Raw genomic sequence first — 14,116 nt, forward strand, 5'->3', positions numbered from 1 at the left:
TATATACCCACAGTTTTTTCTTTTTTTTCTTTTTTCTTTTTTTTTTTTTTAATGAAAAGAGCAATCCAACCCTTACATATATCTGTGTTGGTTTTTCAAGCCAGCACTCAGCTGGCAGCTGTGTCCACAGACATTCTTCTGGAGTTTAGAAAGGTAATGCATCTGACTCAAAAAAAAAAAGGACAAAAAAATCTAGCTTGGATCACGTGCCAAAATGTAAACTAAGCATTACTGAAAGTTTCTAGTTCATTCCAATCATTTCTCCTCTTTTTAATCACCAGGGGAAGGCTTTATGGATGCATACTCCATTACAAAGATACACTTTTTTCATCCCTTTCAAAGGCTCTTCTTACATAGCTGCCCTTTGTCTACTATCATGCCATGGTAGGAGCACTCTGGTGGTATTGCCATGGTTCAATCCCTTCCTTTGTGTCTTGCCCTGGTAATCTTATACAGGCTGAAATTTCCATGTGCGTAGCTTTCTGTTGCCATTCTGCAGTTCTGTGTTCCTGATTTGTTTTGGCAGAGCAAGCTTGAGTCTTTATGGCACAGTGAAATATTCTTCGATGCTATATGATTCAGACTGAACAAGGAGTCTGTATAAGGCACGTGTCTCAATATATATATGTATATAAAAACACTAACATTGTTAATTCAAGTTAAGCATCTTTTACATTTAATTTCTGTCTTCAAGTAATGCTTTGTTTTCATGTTCCCTTTCTTTGGTTTCATTGGGAATCACTCCATTTTCCAAGTCTGAGTGCTGCTGGATGCAGTTGGTCAGGACTGCAGTGCTAGAAGAGTTCTCGGAATTACACATCTTCTTGGTCTCCTCTTCCTTTTTTTCTTCATCCAAGGAATAGTTTCTGAAGGTCTCATAAATTTTACGCACATCCTCAGGGATGGTCTTTTTGAGGTCTTTGTTTTTCCTTTTCGTCATTTTAGCGGATGACCCAAACTTGTTAATGATGTTGTCCTCGGACGCTCCCTGCCCGTGCTTGTTGAGCTGATCCGGCCCTTTAAGGCGCAGGTTGTTAGGCCTGTTGTTGATGCTTTCCTGAGATGAGGCCTTGACCCGACCTGTTTCCAAGGCAGCAAAGACAGAGCGTTTCTCTGGAGAGAGCATGTCTAAGGAGTGTGCTCGCTGGTCCAGGCCCAGGCGCCTGCGCTCCATGCTCCGGATGGTCGCTGCGCGTTGCAGTTTGTCATGGATCTCCACGCTGAGCCGCCTCCGTGTCTCTCTGAACTCAGCTGTCACGTTCGCTTTCCACTCCGCTGCGTGGGCTTTTATTTCTCCAACCTTTACAACAAGAAGAAAAAGATAAATTTATTTAAAAAAAAAAAAAAAAAAGGAAAACAAAGCGACAGTCTTTCCAGTAGAACAGCAGCACAAGCACTTTCTTCTGTGGCATAAAGTTGGAGAGTGGTCCCAGCTCCACTGCATCCATCTGGATCCAAACTTCATTAGCAAAGTGGTTACACTGGGCAAATTCTAAACACACCAACTAGTGACTAGCTGATTGCTTATGTGGCATATAACTTGCCTGTCTGTGTCACATTTTGCCACCCCACGCATTTTATAGCTGTGTTACGTGATGGGAGGTGTTCATGCTAATCCCTCCTTGGTTAAGAATAAAATTCCTGGCTCATAATGTTAGCAGTAGATGGTTAGGAGTGGGCAAAATTAATCACTTATAGTTCACAGAATCACAGAATATGCAGAATTGGAAGAGATCCAGAAAGACTATTGAGTCCAACTCTTGGGCCCTGCACAGGACATCCCCTAGAATCACACCATGTGTCTGAGAGCATGGTCCAAACACTCCTTGAACTCTGTCAGGTTTGGTGCTGTGACCACTTCCGCGGGGAGCTGTTCCAGTGCCCAAACACCCTCTGGGTGAAGAACCATTTTCTAATATCTAACTTAAACCTACCCTGACTCAACTTCAGGCCATTCCCTCGGGTCCTGTCACTGGTTGCCAGAGAGAAGAGGTCAGTGTGCTTGCCCCTCCACTTCCCCTCATGAGGAAGTTGTATACAGTGATGACGTCTCCCCTCAGTCTCCTTTTCTCGAAGCTGAACCAACCAAGTGACCTCAGCTGCTTCTAGTATGGCTTCCCCTCAAGGTCCTTCACTATCTTTGTTGCTCTCCTTTTCCCAGTCTCTAATAGCTTCATATATTTTTTTATTGTGGTGCCCTAAACTGCACACAATATCCAAGGTGAGGCTGCACCAGCACAGTGTTAAACCACTGTGCTTCAGAACAGCACATCAACCAGTGTAGCAGTACAGTAATGCATTTTCCTGTGTTGCTTATGGATGGAGCTGTTCAGTCCCACTGAAGGCTCTTTTCAGAGCCACAGAGTCACAGAGAAGTTGGAAATACCCATTAGATAATTTCAAGTGTCCCTCTGACTGATCCGGTCTAGGGTTCATTCTCAGGGACAAATGTAGCTGTCTTAAATGGAGGTTTGCATTGCACAACTGTCCAAATACCACCCTCTCAAGCCATCTGGAGGAGTTGTCAACAGATTCTGTGTGGGCACCATGAGCATAGCCTTAAATATCTTACTGCTTTGCTCTGTTTTACTCCCCTGCACCTGAGACCAGAATAATGGCTAAGAATAAAGCACCTAAATGACTGCTGTGTAGAATAAATATTCCTTCCGAAATGAGAAAAAAACAAGGACTAATTCAGTCTACACAGGCCTTTTTTGAAGTTCAGCTAAAGGAGATTCAGGGGTACAGTGTCTGTAGGAGCCTACCAAGGTCAATGGCTTGCTTGGGTTGCTGCAGCCAGAACTCGGTTTCTGCATCCCACCTTAGGTTCCTCAGGCCAGATGTACAGTTCATTTATCACTGCATTTTTTGTGGCAGCAGACATCTCACATCCACCATGAGAGATCAGATCCCCAGCTGTAGGTGCCTGCTGCTGATCAACCCAACAGCCAAACTCTCTGCAAAGCCCTCTCTGTTAATAGAGATGCACAGAGGATGCACCAGGCCTCAGGTAGTGCAGGTGCCTTCAGACATTATAAACAACATTACCCTTCTGACAAACTTTGTCTATGCCTTCTCTTTGGCTAACCCTGCCAGGTTAGCTTTGCATAATGCAGGAGGAGATTGCTTTAAAATTTAAAATTATATCAACATTCTTCACCATAGGCTTCAGCTCTAGAGTCATAGCAATTGCCTTCTATTTTCCACACTTGTTTGAGTGAAGCATTAGCAGTACTCTCTTTGAATCACAGAGGACATGTTCTGAGTGAATTTAATCACACTGACTACTCAGTTCCTTCAATTTTTAATATGGTATGCAGTAAGGAGCCTGAATCTAAACCTTTATTCAGAACAATATTCCCTGGCATATGAAAAGGCAGGAAAATATCCAGTTTTTACACAGAAAACACCGAAATTTAAATCACAATTTCATAGCTAGTTTCAGAGTGAAGGCTGGCCCCTCATTCCATAACTGCAATCCTACTGATGTGTTCTGTGCATTTTGTAGTACTCATAGAGGTGTAACCACCTAGGTTGCTTCAGTTGCTTTTTTTCCTTCCTTTGTGAAGGAGCTGAGGATCAGAGCTAACTGGGGACCAAAGGCAACCAGTGAAGCAAACCATGGGGAATGCTGAGCATTGGTCATGCAGAGGAGCATCCTTCTTTAGACAAGAAGGAATCAGGCACTTAAAGCTCTCCTGTAAAATGGCAAACCACTGGGAAATTACTAAACATACCTCTTCTTTTGTCTTCTTGGACAGGACTCTTAACCAGTCTCCAATCATACTCAGAACGGCAGCAAAGTAGGCAAGGCCAACAAGGATCCAGAACCACACTAAGGGTTTATACCACTCTCGGTAATGGATGTCTGTATTTCCTCCTGAAATAAGCACACACTTAGGCTTAGAAACCATGAGATGCCAAAATTACTACAAAATATCTGCAATTCTGAGAAATGTCTGAAAGTATTTTATAACTCTTGCCAACACCACCATAGTTCTGATAATAATAGATGAGAATTCTGTCAGATGGGAGGAACACAGTCTGTTCTTAATTTAAAACTCTTCAAAATTACCTGTTGTTCTGCTGCTATGGGACCTGTCAGAGCACCTGGTAAAGATTTTTCTTTAGATCACTCACACTCTGAAGCAAGTCTGGAATTCCTGCTTTGATACTACTTGCACAGCACAAACACGTGTCCAAGGAAAAAGTTCAATACAGCTAGTCTTGCTTATTCTGAACTGCCTGCAGCCTGGTAGTTGAGAAACTTTGCAGATCAACCCCCTCAGGTTATAGTTTCCAGACTTTCTTGCTTTTAGCTACAGGATTGAGAGACTATGTGCAGAAGAAAGAAACATAGCTTTGTCTTCCTTTCCAAGTCAGGATATCTGACAGGAAGGCAACCATGCATCAGCCCTGATAATAAGGTTATACAGTCTGCCTGGGTAACATTTAGATGGGTGCATTCCCTGGCCAGTGACTTGAGAGGACATATGGATCCAAGCAAGCAACAAATATACTATATGATCTTCATGCAAATCTCAGGATAAGCTGGCAAAACAAGAACACAAGACATTTGGCAAATCTAATGGAATACAAAGAGCCCAAAGTGCAGTAGCAGCCTGGCTGCTGCCTCCTAATGAATAAAATAAACTTTTCCAAAAGAAAACAACCACAACCTCACTGTTGAGACTCTCAGTCCTATAACAGTGCTATGTTCACTGCAGGATGAGAGTGAGAGGCAGGCACAGTGCTGAGCGGAACTGAGAGGTGAAGAGTCTGCAGAGCCCCATGGGCACCACCACATCCCTCAGTGCAGGTGACCAAACAACACCTTGTTGGTACCTCTGCAAACCTCTGCTTGAAGAGCAAGTCTACCAGGAGACTCAGGCAGAGGATTACGTATTTCCTGGACTCCAGCCTTGAATAGACAAGACCTATACACCTACTTATACCTCTCTATGACTGCAGAGAGATGTGATTTTCTGCTGTTAAAATCACCAGACAACACAGTTCAGCAGTTCCCCCTGAGCTGTTTGCAGTCTGAGACATTTCTAGGACTCTTTCATTTTATCCAGAGTCTGTTATGAGTGCAGATATGGTGTTTGAACATCACCATGGAAGGTCGGACGTTTGTGAATTGGCAGGGACCCAAATATTGGGTTTTATGTTCATGTCTCCCCATAGACTGCGTGAATCACACTCCTTTTTTCCAGTCTTGAAGAGTGTGAAACAATGGGAGGTGGGGGCTGCTGTTGCTATGGTACAACAAGTCTCTCCTGATCATACATGTCCCTGAGGAAGCTTGCTGGGAAACAGATTGTCTCGGTCTATCTTACAGAGTAATCAGGTGACTGAGAAAGTATGAGACCACTATTTTCAGCCTATCAGATATTCTGTTTTTTCAGGCTCCATCCGCAATTGTATCCCCAACTGTAGTACAAAAACCTTCCAGTCCGCCAAGAGCTGGGGCATGTTCTAGGTGGAATAAATGAGCATAGCTCCATTGATGCTGTTTTACCCATTACGATAAAGTTTTTTTTATTTGATATTGAAGGGACAGAGACACTGAGAGATTAAAGTGACATAAAATAAAAGGAACAGAAAATCTCTCTCAAAACCAGCAATAAAAACCAAATCTCCTGGTGATCACCTGCCTTAAACTCTTATCATGAGATCACCTCTGAAGTTTTCTTATTCAGGGTCTTTCATTTGATTTTTGAAAAATCCTGCTTGTTAGTAGCCACCCAGCTGTGGATTATATTCTCCTAATTACACTGCATATAGAACAATTCGATACTCTGAGCTTTTTTACTACTAAATTGTTAAAGAAAACAATACTGAAGTGTGATATGATTAAGAAAAATATTATGAATTATTTTTATTTCACACCGTGATACCAGAAATACAGAATATCAGTGAGCTACTCAACACATTTAAGTGGTTAAAATGGACCAAACTCATACAATCACTTCTGTAACTGAATGCTCGTAAAACATTTCCTTTTCATATCTGGGTCTCTCTTTGTTCAGTGCCTTTTTTTCCCCTCAATAATTCATGTCTTCTATACCACTATGTCATAAAAAAGGAGAATTAGGTCTTCTCTACAAAAAGACTTGTCTGCAGCTCTTCAGCAAAGAAAATGTTACATATCTCTGTAGTTTCATTGACTTTTTAAGCCATTCGTGTTTCATTGATTTATAGGAAGTACAAAAACACTAGCATAATATGACTGTTTGTAACATAGCCATCTTAATGCCTTTAATTAAGACCTCAAACAGGAATGAGGAGTAGAGGTCATGCACTAATGGGGAAAAAAATCCACTTATTTTAACCACCTTTTCGTTAGTGAAGCAATTCTGTGAAAAAAAATCTCTCGTCTCTTCAGCCTATCTTGACTCCCTCTTTGGAAATTGATAAGGGTGGATATTTATAGCTCCTGCTAGTATTGCATTAATCTTGGAGAGTATCCTCCAGGCACTGAGATGCATACCCCATTAGTCCTTCTCTTCTACACAAGTTTTCCTTATTAAGCCAACTGCAATGTCAAAATTAATGGCAAGGTTAGAAAACAAAATGCAGCTTTTGAAATGCTGCAGCTCCTGCAGTAGCAGCCCACCACTGCATGCAGCCAGGGATTTCTGCAGACCTATGGCTCAGCCCTACTTTGTAAAAGCTTCCTCCATTCACCATTTGGGCTACTTGCTTGTGCAGTCAGCCTCAGATTGAGCCCTAATGGACTCATACAAATCTTGAATTCAATGGGAAAGTAATTTGACTTGTGCATAATTCACTGCACGATAAAGGATAATCAGGACTTCCCAGGCTTCTGTTATCTCCACTGCTGAAGGCTTGCAATCTGCAGATGGCAAGGCACCTGGCTGTTAAATCAGCCTGATGTCCTATTGCACAGTAACCCCAACAGAAACACCCAGTATCAGTCCACTGGAATATAATGCATTGTGAAAAGCTTCTCTCTACACCAGAAAACAAATTCTAAGAGCCAAGGCCCTTGCACACAGCACCTCAGCTCAAATCTCCTCACCTGCTACAAAGTCACCGAAGCCAATGGTAGTCAGAGTAACAACCACAAAGTAGATGGACTCCAAGGCTGTCCATCCCTCGATGTGCTTGAAGATAACTGCAGGAATGGTCACAAAGACAATGCAGCCTGCCAGTATGAAGAGGATGGTGGAGATTACCCGGATCTTTGTTTGACTCACTTGCTTTTTCTAGAAAAAGGAAACAACAGGAAAAAAATTGAGCGGATTTCTGGGGCTGTATACCTTGTGAACGGCAGAGTGATCATGCTGGTGTCACCTGGTACATGTCCCTCTGCCTTTTGTGAGCTTATTAGGTGGAATACAATCCTCCCTCCCTGTTAGTGAGTGTCCTGCCCAAGTAATAGTCAGCATCTATGTCCAGCCCCAGAGTATGTTGATTCCCATTTTCTGTGCACTAGGCAGTTACTACCAGAAACACCACCTAGAAAAACATTCCTGAGCTTCAGAAGGCTCCAATGCCCTCCAATTCAGGTTCAATGTGTAAGGAAAAGTGCACATTCATATCTCCATACACATGTGTGTACACTCACATTGCCTCACCAGCATCAAGCATTCAACAAGCAAGACCAAGATTAAAATTAAAATAAACCCTTTTTTCCCCCGCTAAAAAGTTGAGATTTTATGTAGACATAATTCATGCTTTGAGTTTTCTAGACTCAGGATTTCCAGCTTTCATTCGCAAATATGAAGGTTAAATCTCCTTTTCGAAAATAGAAAGCTATATTATTGGTTTACTCCAGAAAATAAAGGATTTATGTCAAATACTAAACAGCCTGAGATAAAATTACCTATGTAAATCCACACTGGAAAGCTCTTCAACAAAGAGTACGTGTGTTACTGGCTGCTATAACCTGAATACAAATATAAGTGTAATTGCAACATTTTACACTCCTTAATCATATAAACTCTCAATGTATTTAATATAAACTTAGATTTTGCTTCCATTAATATTGATGCAAGCCTGGATTAACACAATTGACTCTGGCAGATTTATTTCAGATTTTCTCTGCTGTGAAACATTCAATAAAGTTTCACAAAAAAAACCCCTGGAAATTACTAGAAATCTTACTGTGGATTAATTACAGTAGCAGTGTAAATTCTCTATTTATCCTGGAAAAGCAGTGTGGAGGTCACTGTAAGTCACATATTTCCAAACCAAGCATCCCCCTTAACCCAGAAATGAGATCTCATTTCAGATTAGTGCATTGCCTAGACAGGAAATAAAATCTCAGAAGTTATCTTTGTAATATACAGAAGGGATATTGCCTGAACTGGTTAATATCTAACCAGCTTGTGAGCAGTACTATGCTACCACGAAAACGTGACCATTTCTTTTAGAGGTCCAGTGTCAGACCCTCATTAGGCACTCCTCTCATCTGGGATGCATTTAGAACCAGGTAGTAGTATAACTATGCCATGTTTCACAAATACTTTTAGTAGTTCTGAAACTGTTTAAGATGATCCCTGCTCTTAAATTTTTTTTTCTTTTTTTGTGTGTGCATTGTTTTCTGTGTCTGGCTGAACAGAAATAGTTATATAGGATTAGCAATATAATGTCATAAATAAGAATAATCAAATATAAGATATAGGAAAAACCGTCACTGAAGTACCAAGGAGAAAAACAACAAAAGAATATAAAACCTGACTTAACTTCTTATTTCCTCTTTTCTGGAGTAATTTTGAGCAATTTTCTAAAATACTAAAGGATGATTTAGCTTCTTTAAGAGATGTGGACACACATTCACAATGGTTGGATTTCAGATGTACACTATGTGTGGTGAAGGGAAAACAATAAATCACATGGATGTTACATGGTATCTTAGTCTGGCACTCTTGTTTTTTGCCATTGAGGATGAGGATTTAACCAAATTCTTGTTTATTTACTAGTTTGGCTAAAGTGACTTCTTTACTTCTACTAAATGCTTCAGCTTCCTGATATGTGAAAATGAAATGTCAGACTTGCTACAGTGGAAGTTAAGAGGCAATGCCTCTTGGGAATCCTTGGACAAAAAGCAGTTTGGTGCTGCCAAGCACTACTAGTAAAGCAAAGTTATGCATAGCAATCCTTCCTCCAGTCCCCATATAGTAACATTAAAATGCATTTCCATGTGTGTCAGGACTGTCTTGCCTCATGAGAGAAACAGGATTGGAAACAATGGCCTACAAATCAGTACCAAATGTTCAGGACATCCCCTTGTTCATGAGTGATAAATTCAGCCAATGGTTTTTGGGTTTCCTAAGTAAAAATGCTAACGATGTTAATGAGAGAATCTGCAGAAAGGCCTGACTCATAGTTACTGTGCACCTCTGTCACTTGCACAAAAGCAGAGCAGCTGAGGGTCTTTTTTTCTGCTCTTCCACTGGTACAAATGAAGTCAGTATGCAATGGTAAATCAGGCACAGAATTTTTAGAGCGACTGAAAAAAGAACAACAGCAGGACTCAGAAGAAGAATTACTTAATGGACAATAACACATGAAATTCAGGATACAAGTGAAAACATGCATTCACAGGACATTCACAGTACAGACTAACTGCTACAGATCAAAAAATTCTAAGGCATAAATGCACATCGTAATAATCACACATTACAAAAACATAAGCGACTGAAGTGTTACACCAAGTCATTATAAAGATAGATAGGTAGATAGATAGATAGATAGATAGATAGATAGATAGATAGATAGATAGATAGATAGATAGATAGATAGATCTCTATATAACACTAAAGGTTGAGAAGTCTGAATAGGTTCATATAAACATCTCTTTTAAACAGAATTTTCGGTCTGGAGCCAAATGCTGGCAAAAAGCTGAGCAACTTGTGCCAGGATACCACATCCTTTGAGCCCATTTTGTGGTATAAATACAGAATTTTCCATAGGTGTCAAAAAGAAATAGTAAGAGAGGCCTTTCTCCAGGAAAACTAGTTAATCTCATAGCTGTTTCAGTAAAAGGAAAATACTTTTAAAAGAGACATTTTATATGGTTTTTTTTAAAAGTTTGTTTACCAACAAGTTCTCTCAACATTGATGAAGCAGGTAATTTGTAAGACATGCATCAAGTATAAATAAATTAGTGCCTGCTAATGAGAGCAATTTAAATCTACCTTGAGCTAATCTGGAAAACATTAAAGAAGGAATCTAAGAACGGTGACTTTTCTGTGATATAACCACCTATGCAGTGTCATTTCCATTTTCCAATGAAGGTGATGATTTTACTTTTAAGGTGTCTAAGTGCTATATGGTCAACATCACTGATATCATCTTGCCCATATTAACTTTAAAAACCTTCAGCTCTAGTGCCAAGAGGGATGAGGACAGACATTCTCATGAAAACATCCTTATCAGTGGAATTTAGTTCTTATACATCTTTTCCACTAAAAATTGTGACCTAATTTTTCCTTATTTTCTATCACATATACAGGGGTCTTAGTGGGTTTTACCTTACCCAATAATTTCAGGACTTAAAACAGACCTTTTTTTTTTTCCTTTCTTTTCTCTCTCTCTGGTCCTACAAATAAAAGCTGGTGTGCTAGTTTATTTTATGTCTCCTGCCATTTTCAGATGAATTAACTCAGGCACAATTTTTCTGACCTGATGGTTGACAATAAAAACAACATTCTTAAGCTCCCAAACTGAGACCACAGGGATGAAATATATATTGCTCTGAAAAGAGAGCAGGAGACATTAAGGATGGGATCAAAAGATGGTACAGTCACTTATCAGACTAGACTCAATGCTAAATATGTCTTACATATATATATTTCCCCAAACAGCATATTTCAAATATGCTTATTCCAAGATTCTGTAATGTCACCTTTCATTTCATGGAAACTCCCCCAGTATACAGTACTACTCCACCAAAAATAGAACTGCAACATTTGCTGCTTCACAGTGAGCTCAGATGGTTTCTCCATCTTCTAAACATTTTATTTTCTGAATTCCTGACAAATATCCCCAAGACTCCAGGCAAGCTGCTTACCTTTTTGGCTAGATGACCAATGTAATATTTTTAGAGATAGTATAATGTACCTGCATGGAACATGCTAACCTCATTGCTCCACAAAGCTCTGCATTTCCAAGCAGAGAAAACACGTTTCAAAGGAAACACATTTCTTTAATATTTCTTTTCTTCCCTTCACCTACTCTTAACTCTGTGCCCTCTCCCATGCTGCCAGCTATTCTTGGAACAGATTGTCTCTGCCCGTTCACTAATTAAATAGCTTGTCTTCTACATCATTTTCTCCAGATCAAAATATTTTAACAACAGGAAAGAGAGTCTTTGTACCCAAACCATAAACCAGAATGTCACATGTATTAGTTCACAAACATTAGATATGTCCTTAGTCAAAATACGTTTGCTAAGCAAGCATAGGTGATGCACTCATTGGTTCACATTGCTTGTCTTTCAGCTCAGCCATATGAATGCCAGTCCTGGTCCAGACCCTGGCACATACCTCAGCAAGGTGTGATGCCCTTCTCATCAGGCTGTACAGAAAGACTGGCACAGCTCTGGGCTCACAAAGCTCCTTGGTGATCAGTGGTATGGGCACATCAACTTCTTTGCTGCCTACACCAGCCACTGTGGGTTTTATCCTAACTTCTCTGAGCTCCTTCACATTCAAAATGAGACTGAAATTAAATGTATTTTAAATATCACTGACTTGGAGAAAACATCTAAGAACAATGTAACAATCTTTTGTACTTCTGTGTTCTCTGAACACTGCTGGTTCCAGTTGGCTGCAACAGACCCACCACTGCCACTCAGATGAGATAGTGGCACCTCTGCGAAAGTGCATTTAAGAAAGGGCAGAAATGCTGGACAGGCAGAGGACAAGGGAATAGAGGAGAGAATGGGTGAATAATGAGGACAGGGGAGTGGGAGCTGCTCCATGGCAGCTCAGGTACTTCCTTAGAGGGTCTGCCACTCAGGGAGGATCAGTGAAGGACTAGAGGAAAAGAGTTAAGAACACCAGAGAGAAACCACTGTGCCCTGACCCCAACACCTATGCCACTCACTGCTGTACTGGAGGGACTGAGCATGACCCGCAGCAATAACATGGGCAGAGGAGAGGTGCCTGAAGTAACCGAGTCTGGGAGCGAAGCTCAGCCTGAAAAATGGGGAGGAAAGGTATTTTGAATGTTTGTGGGGTTTTTGTTTCCAAATAGTCAACTCAGTAATTAAATATTTATGCAAATTGTCAATTAATTAAGTCAAATTCCACAAGTCAAGACTGGTTTGCCTGTGACAGTACTTGGTAGGTGATTTTGCTGTCTTTATTTTGACCCATGAATTTTCTCACTATCATTCTTCCTATGTTCTCCCCATCCCACCTGGGTAGGTGTGTGAGCAAGCAGCTGTGTGGGTGCTTGCTGCCAGCCAGGGCCTACTCACCATGTCAGTGAAGAAGACAACACCCCTTGAAAGCACAGCAGCAGAATTATAAACAATATACTTCAAAATATAGGTGGCCTTTCAGACACCTCCCTGCATCATGAACAGTGATTTGAACAATTCCACTAGAGATGGGCTTCCCTCTAACCAGGTCTCTTGGTGCCTCAGTGTTATTTCTCATGTTTTATAAAGAATGTCGCTGTTGCTGCAGGGGAAACAGAGTAAGTAAGAAAGCCTAGCCACTCAGTAAACTCTTAATTGTGGTTTCATCTCCTGTCTGCATTGTGTTTCATGAGAGAGAATTACTTTAGACTCACAGGGTTTATTTCTAGTGCATTTCACTGGAACTAAGTTATGTGACTGATACTAATTTTGGCAGGAGGTAGGCAGGTATAGTTTTACCCTTTAGAGTAGTTGTTCCTGAACATTTCAAAACATAAAGACCATTTAACTCACCTTCTTAATAAGAAAACTGGGGCTCAGGCTCTGCATGGAAATGCAACTCCTTGCCACTGCTCATACTGAGATCATTCTGAATATTAACCTAGTTTCAAACTGAGATGGGCTTTGATACAGATAAAGAAATAGTGCTCATCTTTGTTCACCAAACAGAAAATAAATGGATAGAGGGAACAATAGCTTGCAAAAGGACAGAGATATTCCAGAGATAATCCCTGACATACATACAAAAAATAGCCTCAGTACATTAAAATTAACAGTGGAAGAAAAACACTTCCTGAAAACTTACTCCATCATTACTCTATAGTTTTTATGTTCTTCTTTAAGGATGATAAATCATTCTTTAAGGATGATAAATCATCATCCATAGATCAATCCATCACCCATGGAAGGGTTTGAAAACCCTTTTTCACAGTGTTAATTGCCAAATACTCTTACTTTGAACTTAACTCCATTTTTTAGCCACTAATTGCCTACTACACCTACCTTTGGTTTATTAATTAATTCTGTGTAAACAGTCGAACAGGTGCTAAAATATTACACACTCTACAAAAAAAACAAACAATAAGGCTAATGTAGATGCAGAAAAAATCCTGAAGATAACAGGATCTTGTGTTAATTTCCTACAACAGCTGCAGTCTCTCCACAGTCAGAAAACAATGCAAGGAAAATTGCATTCCAAATGAAAAATTAACTATTACAATTTGCTGTAATACAGATAGATAGCTGAACAGTGATAAAGCCTCAGTAACGAAAGTATGACTTGAGTATGAAGAATTAGAGAAGGCTTGAACCTCTAATAGCTTTAAATAATGAAGGAAAAAATATTAAAAGGCCTCATATAAGCAAGCGAAACAGTACAAGATTTCCTCTGAAGTGCACTGTAGCAAACAGCTCCACTGTGCAGTGCCTAACAGTCACAGAAAGAGGTGATACAGTAATGCCAGTGATAATTACTTTGAGCAATGGACTTCAATGCAAATTGGATTTCAGTTTTGGTGACTGGCTTGATATTTACAGATAACACTATATTCTGGATTCAAGCTAGTTTTAAAGTCTGTGTTTAGAACAGCCTTTCCTTCCCTATTTATGTTATCATCTTTTTGGCGAGACTGATTTGATTTTAAAACTGGAGCAATTTTATCTCTTCCTGGGGCTGACATGTTCTCCCATATTAAAGCTGATGCCTTCTCCTTCTAG

The 14,116-nt window shown here is 40.2% G+C and overlaps 1 protein-coding gene across 2 annotated transcripts in view; it reads right to left on the minus strand.

The window, feature by feature from the left end:
* Positions 1-217: 217 nt before the first annotated feature.
* KCNK10 (potassium channel, subfamily K, member 10) overlaps positions 218-14,116 on the minus strand; it is a 60,077-nt gene continuing 46,178 nt past the window's right edge. For both annotated transcript variants that reach the window (XM_009083361.1, XM_009083360.1), the window contains 3 exons: positions 7,046-7,232; positions 3,738-3,880; positions 218-1,300 (listed from right to left, as the gene is read on the minus strand). In XM_009083361.1, the coding sequence (XP_009081609.1) occupies positions 677-1,300; positions 3,738-3,880; positions 7,046-7,232 (954 nt within the window). In that variant the 3' untranslated portion in view covers positions 218-676. The remainder of the gene's footprint in view (positions 1,301-3,737; positions 3,881-7,045; positions 7,233-14,116) is intronic.

Source organism: Acanthisitta chloris, unplaced genomic scaffold (genome assembly GCF_000695815.1).
Source record: "Acanthisitta chloris isolate BGI_N310 unplaced genomic scaffold, ASM69581v1 scaffold1211, whole genome shotgun sequence".
Taxonomy (NCBI): Eukaryota; Metazoa; Chordata; class Aves; order Passeriformes; family Acanthisittidae; genus Acanthisitta; species Acanthisitta chloris.